General features: G+C 47.2%; 1 protein-coding gene across 1 annotated transcript in view; it reads left to right on the top strand.

Annotated features, from left to right (window-relative positions):
- Nucleotides 1-3,019: 3,019 nt before the first annotated feature.
- Pka-R2 (cAMP-dependent protein kinase type II regulatory subunit) overlaps nucleotides 3,020-14,470 on the top strand; it is a 29,975-nt gene continuing 18,524 nt past the window's right edge. Inside the window, exons 1-3 of the mRNA XM_037237569.1 lie at nucleotides 3,020-3,216; nucleotides 3,578-3,814; nucleotides 10,119-10,204. Of these exons, the coding sequence (XP_037093464.1) occupies nucleotides 3,595-3,814; nucleotides 10,119-10,204 (306 nt within the window). The 5' untranslated portion in view covers nucleotides 3,020-3,216; nucleotides 3,578-3,594. The remainder of the gene's footprint in view (nucleotides 3,217-3,577; nucleotides 3,815-10,118; nucleotides 10,205-14,470) is intronic.

Below are 14,470 nucleotides of genomic sequence, written 5' to 3'. Positions count from 1 at the left end.
CAGACGCAGCTGAGTGTTTTGCCGGCTGTCGTATCGAACTGTCGCTTCCAACATTCGGTTCGGCTTCCTGTATTGTGAGTCGGACCTGGGGATGCACGACGCTCAGCCAAGAGCCGTTTTGCTGCTTTTGTAACGAGTAGGACATGCGATTTTCCTATCCTTATTTCGCACATCGGGACATGTTTGTTCAGCAGACGAGTCATTACACGAATGAACGGGTTCCGCTGGTCGTCTGGTAAGTCGGACTGCATTATTTGTATCCAATCAGGTCCAGTTAGGCCGTGGAAAAACACGGTCCGTTCTTTTACGCGATATGATCAAGTGCGTCTGATAGAGGTCTTAATCGGCGGTGCTGCATGGTGACTGGCTGCAGGACCAGTTGGTTATCACCGCAGTTGCTTGGTGCCATGAAAATTCTGTTCACCAAAGCTGTTCAGTTCGTGATGGTTGCATCCAGCAGTTACTCTATAGTTGGGCGGGTCACTATCTGTTGAAGACACAATCTGTTCACCATATTTATCCTCAGAGATGAAGAGATGTCTCTTAAACAAAAAGCCATGTGGCTTTATTAAGTTGGTTTTGAAGTCTCCGACAAGCAGGATATGTCCGTTATGTATTGCTGGAAGTACTGTATAACCCCTGGAGGCCAGTAAAGCCACTTATAGAATGAATCGGTTCTTCCATACCTGACATTTCATCCACATGCTTTCCGACCTTGGATTTTGACGCGTAACCAGGAGTCGGAACTTCCTCGTCGAATAATTGTCTCGCATAACAATCAGAAGCCCTTTTGAATCCCCTTTTATCGCTCTTTGCCTCTTCGCGGAACTGCGTAGCCGCCCTAAGTCATTCGATCTGGTGTGTTTCTTGGCGACCAAGTTTTGTTCAACGATCAATGTCAAATAGATAAGACAGAGTCGTCTTATTCGTCAGAGAAAAAAACATGAAAATAGAGATATAGTTGGGTTGATATTTCGACAACATGCCTTTGTCGAAACAATGGCAGAAGTGAATTCAAAACTGCCTGCCAATAATCCTACTCCATTTTTCAGTTTTTTTAAACAGCAAGCCACAGCTATAGCAGGACACCAACATCCAGTGGCTTAAACGGAGAGCGATTGCCAGCTTTTACCACGATACAATGCCTATCTAAGAATTAGAATACCCGAAAATGCGTGTACATGCAAACAAAGTGTGCGTGTCGATATGTCAGTAATCTTTGCCGCTTATTCGAACACAAAACTCACAAAAGTCTTGTATGATTTTGTTCACCATGACCTTCAAAAGTTCAAACAAGGTCACTGACCTTAAATGGGTATGTAACCTTTTGCTTAGAACAGGTGTCTAGAACCTGGAGGCACTTTGGAGACTGGCCTGGAGTTTGACCCTGTTTGACCTTATTTGACCCGAAGGTCATAACCTGCAAACCTCAAGCTTTGACCTAAGGGATTTCACGTACAGATCAATACACCCTGTGAATTTGGCGTCTTTAGCTCTCTTATTTTCTAAGATCTCAGTGGGTCAAATTGACCCCCTCCACTCGTGCGAAGGGTATCCAACCGGCCGCCCGGCGCGTGTTAAGAAAAGCACAAAAACGTAGCGAATGAGTACAACTAAACAGCTTAAATTCACGAATAATAAAGATGCAAGAATACCACCAGAAAGGGTCAAACCATGAGTGCGTAAAGATATTTGGCTCCGTAAGCACTTCCAGCCCTGACACTGCCGTGACAGGGCTGGAAGTTGAGTTGAGTTGAGTCAGACGTGCTGAAGTACTACTAATGAGTGCTAGGGTGTCAATTTCGTACAGCTAGTTTGACACCACCTCAACGTCATGCATACGTTTCATGACGCCATGTAAAAATGGCGTATTGCGGAACACATTTACTTGATAGAGAAAACGTGCTGCCTTGAGCAGTCTTTTCCACTTAAAGTTATGCTATAGCTGACCGTGAGATTATTTCCTTATATCTGATGCTTGCTTCAATGTCTTGAAATACGGAACTTTTCTCTTGAACAGAATGCTCCACAATTTAAGATATTGAGGCAGGCGTCAGAGATGACCAAAAGGGCTCACCTGTAACTTCTGATATTGCTACGGTATTAGAGACGCTGCTTGACTGGCTGTGTCATAATTGCCACCGCAGCGAACGGGCCGACTCCCTTGTAGTATTTAATCTTGTCGCCAGATGGCTTGTTATTTTGTGCGCGACTGAAAACCCCGGAGATCGTTATATACGCTTTATAGGCCTATTCTAATGGCATTCTTGTTCAGTCAGGAACAACACCATTTTCAAAACTAGCAAGCCAAATTAAAGTTATTCTTGAACCCATGTCATGCTATATCAATAAACGATTGGCCTTGGAATAAAAGTATTACCAAGGTCAATTGTAAAAATGTAAGACAGCAGGTTGGAAGTTTGACGACTGTCCCAGTAATCTGAAGTTACCTGTAGTCACCTGGAAGCCATTTATAAGACTGGTACATAACTCTTATGTGCGACCGTACAGGCTGTGTGCGATTCAGGGAGGTTTTGATTTTTTTGTTTTGCTCTAACGTAAGCAAACGTTGTGCCGCCTACGTGCAACGTTTACACCTAAAGAATCCTGTTGATACATCGAGCGATGGAGTCTTACACAAAATGTGTGGGATGGCGCAAGGAAGTGTTAGGGGGACATAGCACAACTCAGCCGCATGGTTTACCGAAAAACGCAGCATCTGAAGTCATCGGGTCACCATCCTTTGTGAAAACCGGGGTCAGGTCTAAGACCGGTTTCGAGCTTGGTAAGAGCGAAAAGACCCAGGTATGTTGTGGACCGATGACATTTATTTTTCCTTGCCAATATTAGCAGGGTATCGAACACAATAGCCCCGCGCCTGCGTGAGGCACACGACGCAGCCAATCGCGTTCTAGAGCTTCTGCTTTCGCCAGCAGCACGAGCCGGGATCGATGACGCGCACGACGCTGGCCGACGACGGCGGCGCCGGCGGCCCCTGTCAGTCGATCGTGCCCCGGGCTGCCCGCCAGTGAGCGTCTGTCAAGCTGCGCTGGGTGCGGGCGGCCGCTGCAGACAGCCGGAGGCACTGGCGCTCCGCAGCGGCATGCGAGAAGACCGGGAGCGATCGACGGACTGAAACTGCCAGCGCTGTCGAGGATACTTCTCCTTGAGGCTCGAGGGGACGTGTTGGAGCGAGGCTGTGAGATACGCAGGAAGGTAGGTACTTCTGTGAATATGCGGCGGAGATAGTTCGGCGAGGATCGATGCTGTGCCGCCGTTTCTTCGGAGAAAACTGATCGGTGCGGGCGCCGGTCGTGAACGACGCCGCGTCCTCTCGCCAATCAGCCGCGCCTGGTCTTGGAACTGCTACTGCCGGCTTTTCATCGGTGACGTTTCCACAGGTCACCATACACGATATTGCACAAGAGCGAGTCGTCGTAGTTTTTACGCTTGCGTAATATAGCGGTGATGACAGTTGCCATTCGCCCATTCGGAACCTCCATCGGCTATGTCCCCGTGCCCTCCAATCTCCGTCATCTGCATCAGCTGCTGACACCTAACCGGGCCCTTTCTCCAGCGCTGGGCGGCTACACAATGACCGCCAGGCAGTACCAGGTGCCGCCGCAGCTGGAAGCGTTACTGCTAGAGTTTACGGTGAACGTGCTGGTGAGCCAGCCGGCCGACCTGGTCGCCTTTGCCGTGCAGTATTTCAGCCGGCTACGGCGAGGCAGCAGCAGCAACCAGCTATCGCCGGCAGTTAATAGCAGACACGAGTCGGTTTCCGACCTCGACTCGGTCATCTCTGAGGATGAAGGTAAGTGGCTGGGGAATAAGTTACGGGTGTGGACTGAAGACGTTGCTGGGATGGGGCGGTGCAGATACTCGTGTAAGGCCAGGAACGTGCAGGATAGTCTGTGAGACGCGATACAGGTTCAAAGGTCTGAGATGGTACACGTAGTGGTGTTAGGGTGAAAGGATCGAAGTGTTACGGTGCAGCAGCGCGATTGGGATGCAAATGAGGGCAGGGGGGGATTAAGAACGGCAGTCAAAGCTGTGAGATAATGCAAAGAGCTGTTCCGTGGGCAAAACACAATTGCTTCGCCTATCGACACATGCAACACCTGAGGTCTCTAGTGTCACCATGCCTTGCGTAAAGAAGGGGCCGACGAATGCTTCCCGCAGCGGGCATCAAAACTCAGAAAGTTCGCCACCAATAGTAACCGGTAGACTATTCGGCCACTTACGCTCTCTTTACCGCGAAACTTCGAGGCGTTGGGTGTTGGAAGCAGATGTAACGGGTGCGTATGTTGTGGATATTGTGTGCTCGCAGTCACAATGCAGCGACGCAGACGGGCGTGGGATGGCCAACAGGGAGGTATGTCGGAGATGCGGACGTGTATGCATACAGACATCACAGCACAACTGGACGTCGAGGAGGCAGGGAGGTGTAGGATGGTGCACGAGGAGATCTGAGAGGATGGGGCACGTTTTACAAAGACGCATGAAGAAGGTAGGAAATGAGATATCCGGAGAGATGGATAAACCTCGAGGCGCACACATGCGGGGAAATGTGAAGAGGAGATACCGCAGCCAACGCCTCTTTAAATGAAAAATCAAGTGGCGGCATCTGCGAAACAGAACACATGTCCTACTTCTTTGCTGTTTTGAGCGACAGCTTGCGTAGCACAGAGCATTCGTCGTGCGAACGCGGGATGAAAATGCCACATGGTTACTCAACGTCACTGGTTTATGTGATGCTAAGAATCAAACGTCGCGTGGCATATATCTAAATACAGCTGACAATCCCATACAACTGCTAAGAGATTACTGAGATGGTCTACAGCACATCAAGTTGGCAGTGAGAAAACTTATTGACCTTAATTGATGTTGCTCGCACTATTGCACCACTGCGTACTTGCACGGTTCGACCCGTTACAGCATGGACTGTTTTCGTGGCATCAACTTTGGCGCGGGGGGCATTCAATGCAGCTGCGATCTGAAACCGTGACTCCATTTTATCGTTCTTCAAATGCAACCATATAGCCTAAAATAACATCGACTTGTGGGACTAGTGTTTGCTTCTTGCTTGATGGACAGTGCTGAAAGGCGTTTTGATGGCGGACTGATTACCGTGCTGGTAATAAGCGATAGAGCAAACATCCTGCATGCTTTGCAATGCACATGTTTACAGTGCTTCATACAGGTTAGCTTCGCAGCAATTTTCTTGTATTTTATGCAAATAAATGGACACCAAACATTCTTATACGGCTAGAACCGAACACAGCAACGAAATGTTTGTTTTTTTCGGTGAATAAGCTGCAATCAATGATCTAATATTAGTCCAGAGTTCTTAAGCCGACAGATATCGACCTTCCATAGATTTCACTATCAAGTTTTTTTACCTTGCCTGAATCGGTTTACAGCTAAAGTTATGCAAAATACACTGACTTGAGACTCGAATAAATAGACAATAAAAATATAATGAGCCACAATAAGGACTCAACACGGCCAAGAAAGCAAGACAGGTAGCGCAACACAAAAACACCACATCTATGGCGGCGTTATTTTGACATATTTACTTGTGTTGTATTTTTATGAGTCTCAGAGCAAGTTGTTTTGCACTCGACGTTCACGATGCTAGAAGGTACTGCTTAAACGACGTTGCGCAGCAAAACATTAGTTGCATTGTCAATACTCAATGACGCATTCGAGTATTTACTTTTGAGAATTAACAACGCAAGCAATGTTTGCTTGCTAACGTCGTATAATCAGTGCCTCTTTCTGTATCTAATTTCAGTAGCTGTCAGTGCAAGAACTCTGAAGCTATCATATCAAGAAACCAGGAGCTCCATGCCTTTCTTTCTAATATCAAGGAGGCATGTGCCTGGAGCCTCTCCCCCAAAGGATACCAGGGTTCCCTTAACATGGAACGATAAGGGATCCACCCTTGCGATCCAAGCATATGTCTAAATTATCCAGTATCATTAAAGTAATCAGGCTGGAAGTTCCCTTAGATGGGGATCACGAGCTCATTCATGGCGTCCGTGAAAGAGCGTAAGTGTATTTCTATAGCATGCCCAAAAACCTCGACAAAAATATGCCGTATGCCGCCTTCACAAATTTCCATTACTTTTTGTCCGACATTTATGCCATCAGGGTATTTTTGGAAACCCCGTTGAGGCCACCGGTACTTTTTAACGCTTATTTGATCAGACAAACCATCACACCAACTAGCATCGATGCAGCCTCGTGGAATATGTGATTGCTGCAACCTTGAATGTTTTGCTTGAATACGTGTTTGCAAGCCATTAGGAACAAATTGGGATTGCATGGATCCAGACCCCGCGGTGGTGAGTATTTGACACAAGTACCTGCTCAAACTTTAACTGAATGTATGTACTTGACGTGGATTACTTTTATCATATACCAGTTTTCGAAAGTCGGTACACATACTAACCGATTTATGTATATGTCCCGATGCGTAAGTGCACGGTATATACCATGTGCCGTACTTGTGGCTTGACTGAATCAGAATCAACTCTGGCACCGACCAATTCCCATCAAAACAGAGGGGAATCGATTGCTTTGATATTGTTGTGTGAGTAGGAGTCAGGGTTAAATTAAACGCGTCATCAAATAATCGAATGATATGCAAACGGAACTAGCAGGAAACTGTACTGTTACCGAATCAAACGTCCCACTTATGCTCTTATGACGACCATATAACGGGTTATCCTCAAAATGCTGGCACGAGAATCGGATGCATCTGAATCGATTCCAGAATTGAGCCAGATATCCAAGAGGTGGAATCGGAGTCGGTCTATAGTTACTCTAAGATGCTCGGATTCAGAGTGGGGGTCAGCCACACCCATCGTGAATCTGAGTCGATATGGATTCCGCCAAAGAGGAATCAAGCATACGTCTGCCAGACGTTCGTCAAGTTAGATCGATATTACACATCCACATTCCCGTGTCACATTCGATCTACCCACCAATTACAATGAAATTTAGCTCACAGATAGAGCTTATTATGTCATTGACGAATAGACAAGTCACTAAATGTGACATCCAAAAACAAACGAGTTATTAAAGATAAAATATCAAGGTCGTTCAAGGTCATTGCTTAGTGAACCTTCCTGGACTTGACAAACTTCGACCCAATTTGGTTTGTTGATAGAACAAAACACTCCAACTAATAAAATCACATTTTCCAAATGTGAGAATTAAAGCCACGCCCGTAAAGAACCATAGAAATTCAAGGTCACTCAAAGTCGGACTCTTTCGATTGCTCTGAAATTTGGCAAAAACACTCACATCGTTTTGCTCCACCTAGCCTTCAAATATTAGGTTGTGACATTCAAACATTCGTCTTCCAGAGGCGTTCAAACCTTGGAAATAACGGTCTCGCACTTGTTAACATATGTACATTCCATGCCAGTAAAATGGCAGAGAGACCTTTTCCATCACCTTGCAATTTGGCACAAATATGTACCATGCACATATACAGTTTTTCATTAAGTGGCAACTTGTGACATTTCCAATCACGCATTCCAGAGACTCTCAAACAATGGGATATATCACATATCTCTAAAACAACACAAACAGCTTCGTAATATGCCACCAAGACCAAACAATGCATCTCCTATGATGTAATTAGCCGTTGTCTCTCATATGATGTGTCATATGACGATACGACATGCAAAATGTGACGTACAAATCAAAAATGTCACATTCGATACCGGTTTTCACACATTCGCCGACTCCTCTGATTGATTTGAAATTCGCAGCAAATAATTACCTTACATGGTTCATATATAGCATCATGTTTGGTGGCTAGGTGTTGCCTAGCAGCGTTTTAAGGTTGCGCGGGAGATAGTGTGCCAGGAAGTGACTCCTGACAAAGGGACGTTTGCGAACAAGAGCCGAAAATCCCCCTATTGAGAGTTACGAATGCCGTAATCTGGCAACAACAAGTTTCGCGGGCTGGTGGTGCAGTGATACTGAACAGGTGGCTGTGTACAAAACGTGAGACGAGCGTGACCACGTCTCAAACGCACCAGGACCGCCACGCTCTGCTTGTCTTCCTGACATCACGTCGCCCATGGTTAGAATATGGGTTTGATTTCATGCATGTGACTGGCATGCAAAATATTCCACTGATTCTGCAAATACCAAACGAACCAAACCTTCGATAAAAAGAGCATCTAGTGTCAGAGACGGTTCCCGGGGGTTCCTCTGTAGGCAGATGCCTCGGTTCGCAGGGGTATCGGCGAAGACACTTTCCGCGATATCACAACGCCCTGGTGTCCATGGGAAGGACATGTTTTTGGGCAGGTGGCGGAAGCAATGTCATGAATGTCATACATTCCGTGGTCAATGCCTCTGGAAGACGGGCGTTTGAATCTCATAGCATAATATTTGGTGGCTAAGTGGAGCCATGTAAGGAGAAAATTTGTACGAAATTTCAAAGCAATTAGAGGAGTCCGCGAATGCGTGAAAACCGGCATCGGATGTGACATTTTTGACTTGCACGTCACATTTTGCATGCCGTACCGTCATATGGCACATCATATGAGAGGCAACAGCTAATTACATGAAAGGAGAAGCAATGCTCCGCATTCCTTGGTCTTGATGGCATATTACGACACTGTTTGTATCCTTTAGAGATATGTCATATATCCCATTGTTTGAGAGCCTCTGAAATGCGTAAATTCAAATGTCACAAATTGCCACTCGGTGAAAAACTGTATACGTACATGGTACACATTTTTGCCCAATTTCAAGATGAGCGAAGGAGTCCCTCGTCCATTTAGTTGACATATGACAATTACATCATAGGAGATGCATTGTTCAGTATTCTTTGGTGTTGGTGGCATATCACGACGCTGGATGTCTCGTTTTAGAGATATAACATATATCCCCTTGTTTGAGAGCCTCTGGAATAAGTAAATTCAAATGTCACAAATTTCCACTTGGTAAAAAAACTGTATACGTACATAGTACACATTTTTGCCCAATTTCGAGGTGCTCGAAGGAGTCTCTCGTGCATTTAGTTGACATACAATGTGTATATGTTAACATGTGCGACGCTGTCATTTTCAAGGTTTGAATGCCTCTGGAAGACGAACGTTTGAATGTCACACCATAAAATTTGGTGACTAGGTAGAACCATATAAGGTGATTATTTGTGGCGAATTTCAAAGCAGTCAGAGGAGTCGGCGAATGTGTGAAAACCGGTATCGAATGTGACATTTTTTATTTGTACGTCACACTTTGCATGCCGTACCGTCATATGGCACGTCATATGAGAGGTAACGGCTAATTATATCATAGGAGATGCATTGTGCAGCATTCCTTGGTCTTGATGGCATATTACGACGCTGGATGTCTCGTTTTAGAGATATGTGATATATCCCATTGTTTGAGAGCTTCTGGAATGCGTGATGGAAATATCACAAACTGTCACTTAATGAAAAACTCTACATGTACATGGTACATATTTGTGCCAAATTGCAAGGTGATGGAACAGGTCTCTCTGCCATTTTACTGACATGAAATGTATATATGTTAACACGTGCGAGGCCGTCATTTCCAAGATTTGAACGCCTCGGGAAGACGAATGTTTGAATGTCACGACCTAATATTTGGAGACTAGGTGAAGCGATGCGATATGAATGTTTTTGCCAATCTTTAAAGCAATCGAATGAGTCCGATTTTGAGTGACCTTGAACTTGTATGTTTTTTACGGGCGTAGTTTTAAGTGTCACATTTGGAAAATGTGGTTTCATTTATTGGAATGCTCTTTTCTATCAACAAACTGGGTCGAAATCTGTCGAGTCCAGGAAGGTTCACTAAGCAATGACCCTGAACAAGCTTGAACTTTGATATTTGATAACTCCTTTGCTTTGGGATGTCACACTTAGTGACTTGTACATTCAATGGCATAATTAGCTTTATCTGTGAGCTAAATTTCATTGTAATTAGTGAGTAGATCGAATGTGACACGCGAATGTGAATGTGCAATATTGATCTAACTTGACGAACGTGTCTGCCAGGCACCGTGCGTGGGAGGCGCTTTGCTACGGGTGGTAGTTGGTCTGACAACTTATTCTCCGCAGCACCACCAAAGAGCTGCGCCAGCCGGCGAAAATCGGTATTCGCGGAGGCGTACAACCCGGAGGAGGACGACGACGAAACCCTTAAAGTGAGTGCAGGGCAGCACGGAGCCGCCGGGGCTTCACGGCGATGGCAGAACTTAGAGCTGTTTACCTTTTGGCCGATTCTAACGTACAGACGACCGTTAAATATATCAAAGAGCATACAAATGTTGGAGATTATCACGCGAAACAGTGTACGGCGCCTGGTAATTGTGAAGCTTTGCAAGCCGAGTCTGTGGTAACCAGTCGTTGTGAATGTGACATGGACCCGTGTACTTCACCCTACATGACAGCCTGTCCCTATGTAAATTGCATCGACTCATCATGGAAAATCTGTGCCACGGATCACGAACGCTTCCTGAAACATCCATTGTTTGATAAAAGGCGACATGTCACGTCATGTGCACCGCCGTCGGATCTGACGGCGCTGCGGAGCACCAGGCCCAGCTGCCAGCCAACTGCCGGCCGGCACCGTATTTCCCCGGCGTGATCGCTGAAGGGTCAGAGCACGCTGAGCCCTTGTTACGGCTCGGGAGATCGAGTGCAGCTCAAAGGCGCTGATCCGATGGAGGCACCGGTGACGGAATAAGCTTTTCAACGGCGGGTATCGACGGGAATTTGATTGGGTGCGACGCGCAGCTTTTGCTGAGTGGGCACACAATCTGCGACGATCGACACCCATGCCCTTTATCTCACTTTATACGACGTCCGTTATTTTTTTCAGCCACATTGAGGGCAGCCAGCTCCCAGGTGATTGACGGTCAATGTAAGCGCAGTGTAAAGCTGGATGGCTTTCTTGAACCAGTGGCACAAGCCACACGTCGCTTAACGGACTCTGCATCTGGGTCAACACCATCTCAGAGATACAGAAACGGACTCTGCATCTGGGTCAACACCATCTCAGAGATACAGAAACGGACTCTGCATCTGGGTCAACACCATCTCAGAGATACAGAAACGGACTCTGCATCTGGGTCAACACCATCTCAGAGATACAGAAACGGACTCTGCATCTGGGTCAACACCATCTCAGAGATACAGAAACGGACTCTGCATCTGGGTCAACACCATCTCAGAGATACAGAAACGGACTCTGCATCTTGGTCAACACCATCTCAGAGATACAGAAACGGACTCTGCATCTGGGTCAACACCATCTCAGAGATACAGAAACGGACTCTGCATCTGGGTCAACACCATCTCAGAGATACAGAAACGGACTCTGCATCTGGGTCAACACCATCTCAGAGATACAGAAACGGACTCTGCATCTGGGTCAACACCATCTCAGAGATACAGAAACGGACTCTGCATCTGGGTCAACACCATCTCAGAGATACAGAAACGGACTCTGCATCTGGGTCAACACCATCTCAGAGATACAGAAACGGACTCTGCATCTGGGTCAACACCATCTCAGAGATACAGAAACGGACTCTGCATCTGGGTCAACACCATCTCAGAGATACAGAAACGGACTCTGCATCTGGGTCAACACCATCTCAGAGATACAGAAACGGACTCTGCATCTGGGTCAACACCATCTCAGAGATACAGAAACGGACTCTGCATCTGGGTCAACACCATCTCAGAGATACAGAAACGGACTCTGCATCTGGGTCAACACCATCTCAGAGATACAGAAACGGACTCTGCATCTGGGTCAACACCATCTCAGAGATACAGAAACGGACTCTGCATCTGGGTCAACACCATCTCAGAGATACAGAAACGGACTCTGCATCTGGGTCAGCACCATCTCAGAGATACAGAAACGGACTCTGCATCTGGGTCAGCACCATCTCAGAGATACAGAAACGCGAAGCATGTCTGGCTTCTTTGTCGCGCCAGTAAGACATGTTGCTAATTTAACCGGTTATTGTTTGCAACCGCAAAGCAGTGAAAGGAAGTTTAAACCACATTTTTACACCGGGGTACAAACGATGTCCGCGAACACCGTATTGCAGATGTTCATGATATGTTACAAATATTGTTATTACGTCCGGCATTGTTATATTTCTACACTGGTAGATGTCTATACTCATTGCACAACTCACACGGGACCCACACACACCAAAAAACATTTACTTTTGCTGACTGGCGGTCACGGTGATGGAAAGATGGGTATATCGCTTACAGCCATGGTCGTATAGCCTTCCTTATGGTAGTGCATCGTGCTCCATCTAGCTGGGAACATGGCCTCCCCACTTGACATTGTTACTTCAAACATCTCGGGGCAAATATGGATGCAGTTGCTGCTGTATGTACAATTCAAATGAACCTTCGCACTCCGTCTGCAAGCACGAATCGGTAATCCCTCGGTCAGTTCTGTTGCTTCAAACAACTCATTATAATCTCCTGCACATTGGTGAGGGGCTCTTACTTCCATTGCACGTCACGTCATGTCACGTCGGTAAACAGATCTGAAAAGATCAACAGGGCCGGCTGCACCTATAACGAGGCATAAGGGATGAGACGGGTGCTGTGGGACGGTGGCCCCCATGCTCCGCGCGCCTCTGAATCCGGCTCCGGCAACTAATCCGGTGTGTCCGAATGACGGTCAAGTAGGCGGACGGAGCGTCGTTTTCAGTCACACTATAACGCCACGTTTTGGCCCTGCTGCAAAACCTTTCTGCGCCGCAATTACCGCGACAAGCTGTGCTTGTGGGCGTCGTTTACTGGACCGGTTCACATTTACGGGTGTCCGGACGCTTACGGGGCTGGGACTTTGGAACCCGTAGACTCGGAATTCGCTATGCAATTAGTCATGCAATGTTGTCATGCGTTCAGCTCAGCTAAGGCGCATGAGCTCAGCACCGAGTGTAGTCGGCCTAAATCAGTTCAAATAAATCAATAAAAAACATTCCATGTTTTTGGTGGAAAATAGTCAAATTATTGTAGGGATGCCAGCTTCATTTGCAATGCGGTCTCCGTTGATCAAATTATCTTAAGTTGCTGCGGCAAACCGGCTTTGCACTTCTCATCTGCCAAGTGACGTGCGATCGTGATTTGCCTGGGGCTATGCGCCACTCGTGAACCTGAGTGAGCCCTGCTTTGTTGTGGGCTCGGATGACGGGGGTCGGAAAAGATAAAAAAAAAGCGAGAAAGCAATGGCCGGCTTACCCACCGCGTCCGATGCGTGAGCCTCCCAGTTACCACTTCCAGGTCTGAGAGGATAGCGTTCAGGTGCTATATGGTTGGAGGTTTTTGTGCCCCGTGCTTTTCAGCAATCTTCTGATGCTGGAGGCGCTAAAACACCTGCTGCGTTCACATCCCTTCTAGGTATTATATGAAATCAAATCGCACTAGATTAGGTTTCCCATAAAAGAGAGCCTTATTGTGTTTGGGCTGGGTACGGCAACGTAATAGCTGTCAGTTTACTCGCGATAATGGACATAAAAGACTAGTGGTGATTGCACATTTGTTTACTACTACCGGCGGCTGGGGCATGCCAGATGGCCCCTTCCCTTTCAGAAGTGCACCAAAAAGGGAATGTTTGGCAAACGGCTCTGCTTCATATTGAGTGTTGAAAGGGCGGACCGTAAGGTGCGTGACGACGACCCCCCATGAATGCGTGCTATGGCTGCAGGCTCACGATGACATGACGCCAGGGCGCTGCGTACTGTGTGCGTGTCACGCAGCTCCTCTCCCAATGAGTCCAGCGCTGCACTCCTCTGCCCGCGTCCCCTGCACCCCTCTGCACCCCCCTGCACCCCTCTGCACCCCCTGCACCCCGGTGCAGCCGGAGTGCCCGCCGCGGCCGCAGAGTCTGGTTTTGCTGATCCAACGGCAGGACTGCGACAGACGCGCTACCCAGCTAGTCGTGATGGTGTATCATAACCCTTTGGGCATCATCACCCACTATGCACATGTTTCACCTAGACACCGGGTGCGTGGCTGTGGTGAACAGTGCGCTTTCTGTCCATGCTTCACGCGTTGCAGAGGCCGAAACTGGTCCACGGATGCCTGCAAATCTTCTGACATTACTAGCTCCATATCAGTTTTCAACTAGAATGAAAGTAGGTGAACCGGCAGGAACGGTTCTTTTAGTGGCATTTTTGCCACCCTAGCATTTTTGCTGTCCTTCTCATAGCGGAACTGTGTTGATTGGGCTGGCATTCCAGTCGTGCTGACGAGGCTATTTCTCGGAACATAGCATTGGGTGGCCCTGCGTGACGGCTCGCTTGAGCATCAAATTTCACAAACGGAGCCTGTGCTTTTAGACACGGACCGAGTGCTCTGGTTGGCAGATTGCTGCTGTATCACTCCAGTTCATCACATAGCTCCGAAAAAGTGTGCAGGTCCAAGCCAAA

This window comes from Pollicipes pollicipes, unplaced genomic scaffold, assembly GCF_011947565.3.
Source record: "Pollicipes pollicipes isolate AB1234 unplaced genomic scaffold, Ppol_2.1 Scaffold_7261;HRSCAF=8764_pilon_pilon_pilon, whole genome shotgun sequence".
Lineage (NCBI taxonomy): Eukaryota > Metazoa > Arthropoda > Thecostraca > Pollicipedomorpha > Pollicipedidae > Pollicipes > Pollicipes pollicipes.
This window is presented reverse-complemented; position numbering and strand designations above follow the sequence as displayed.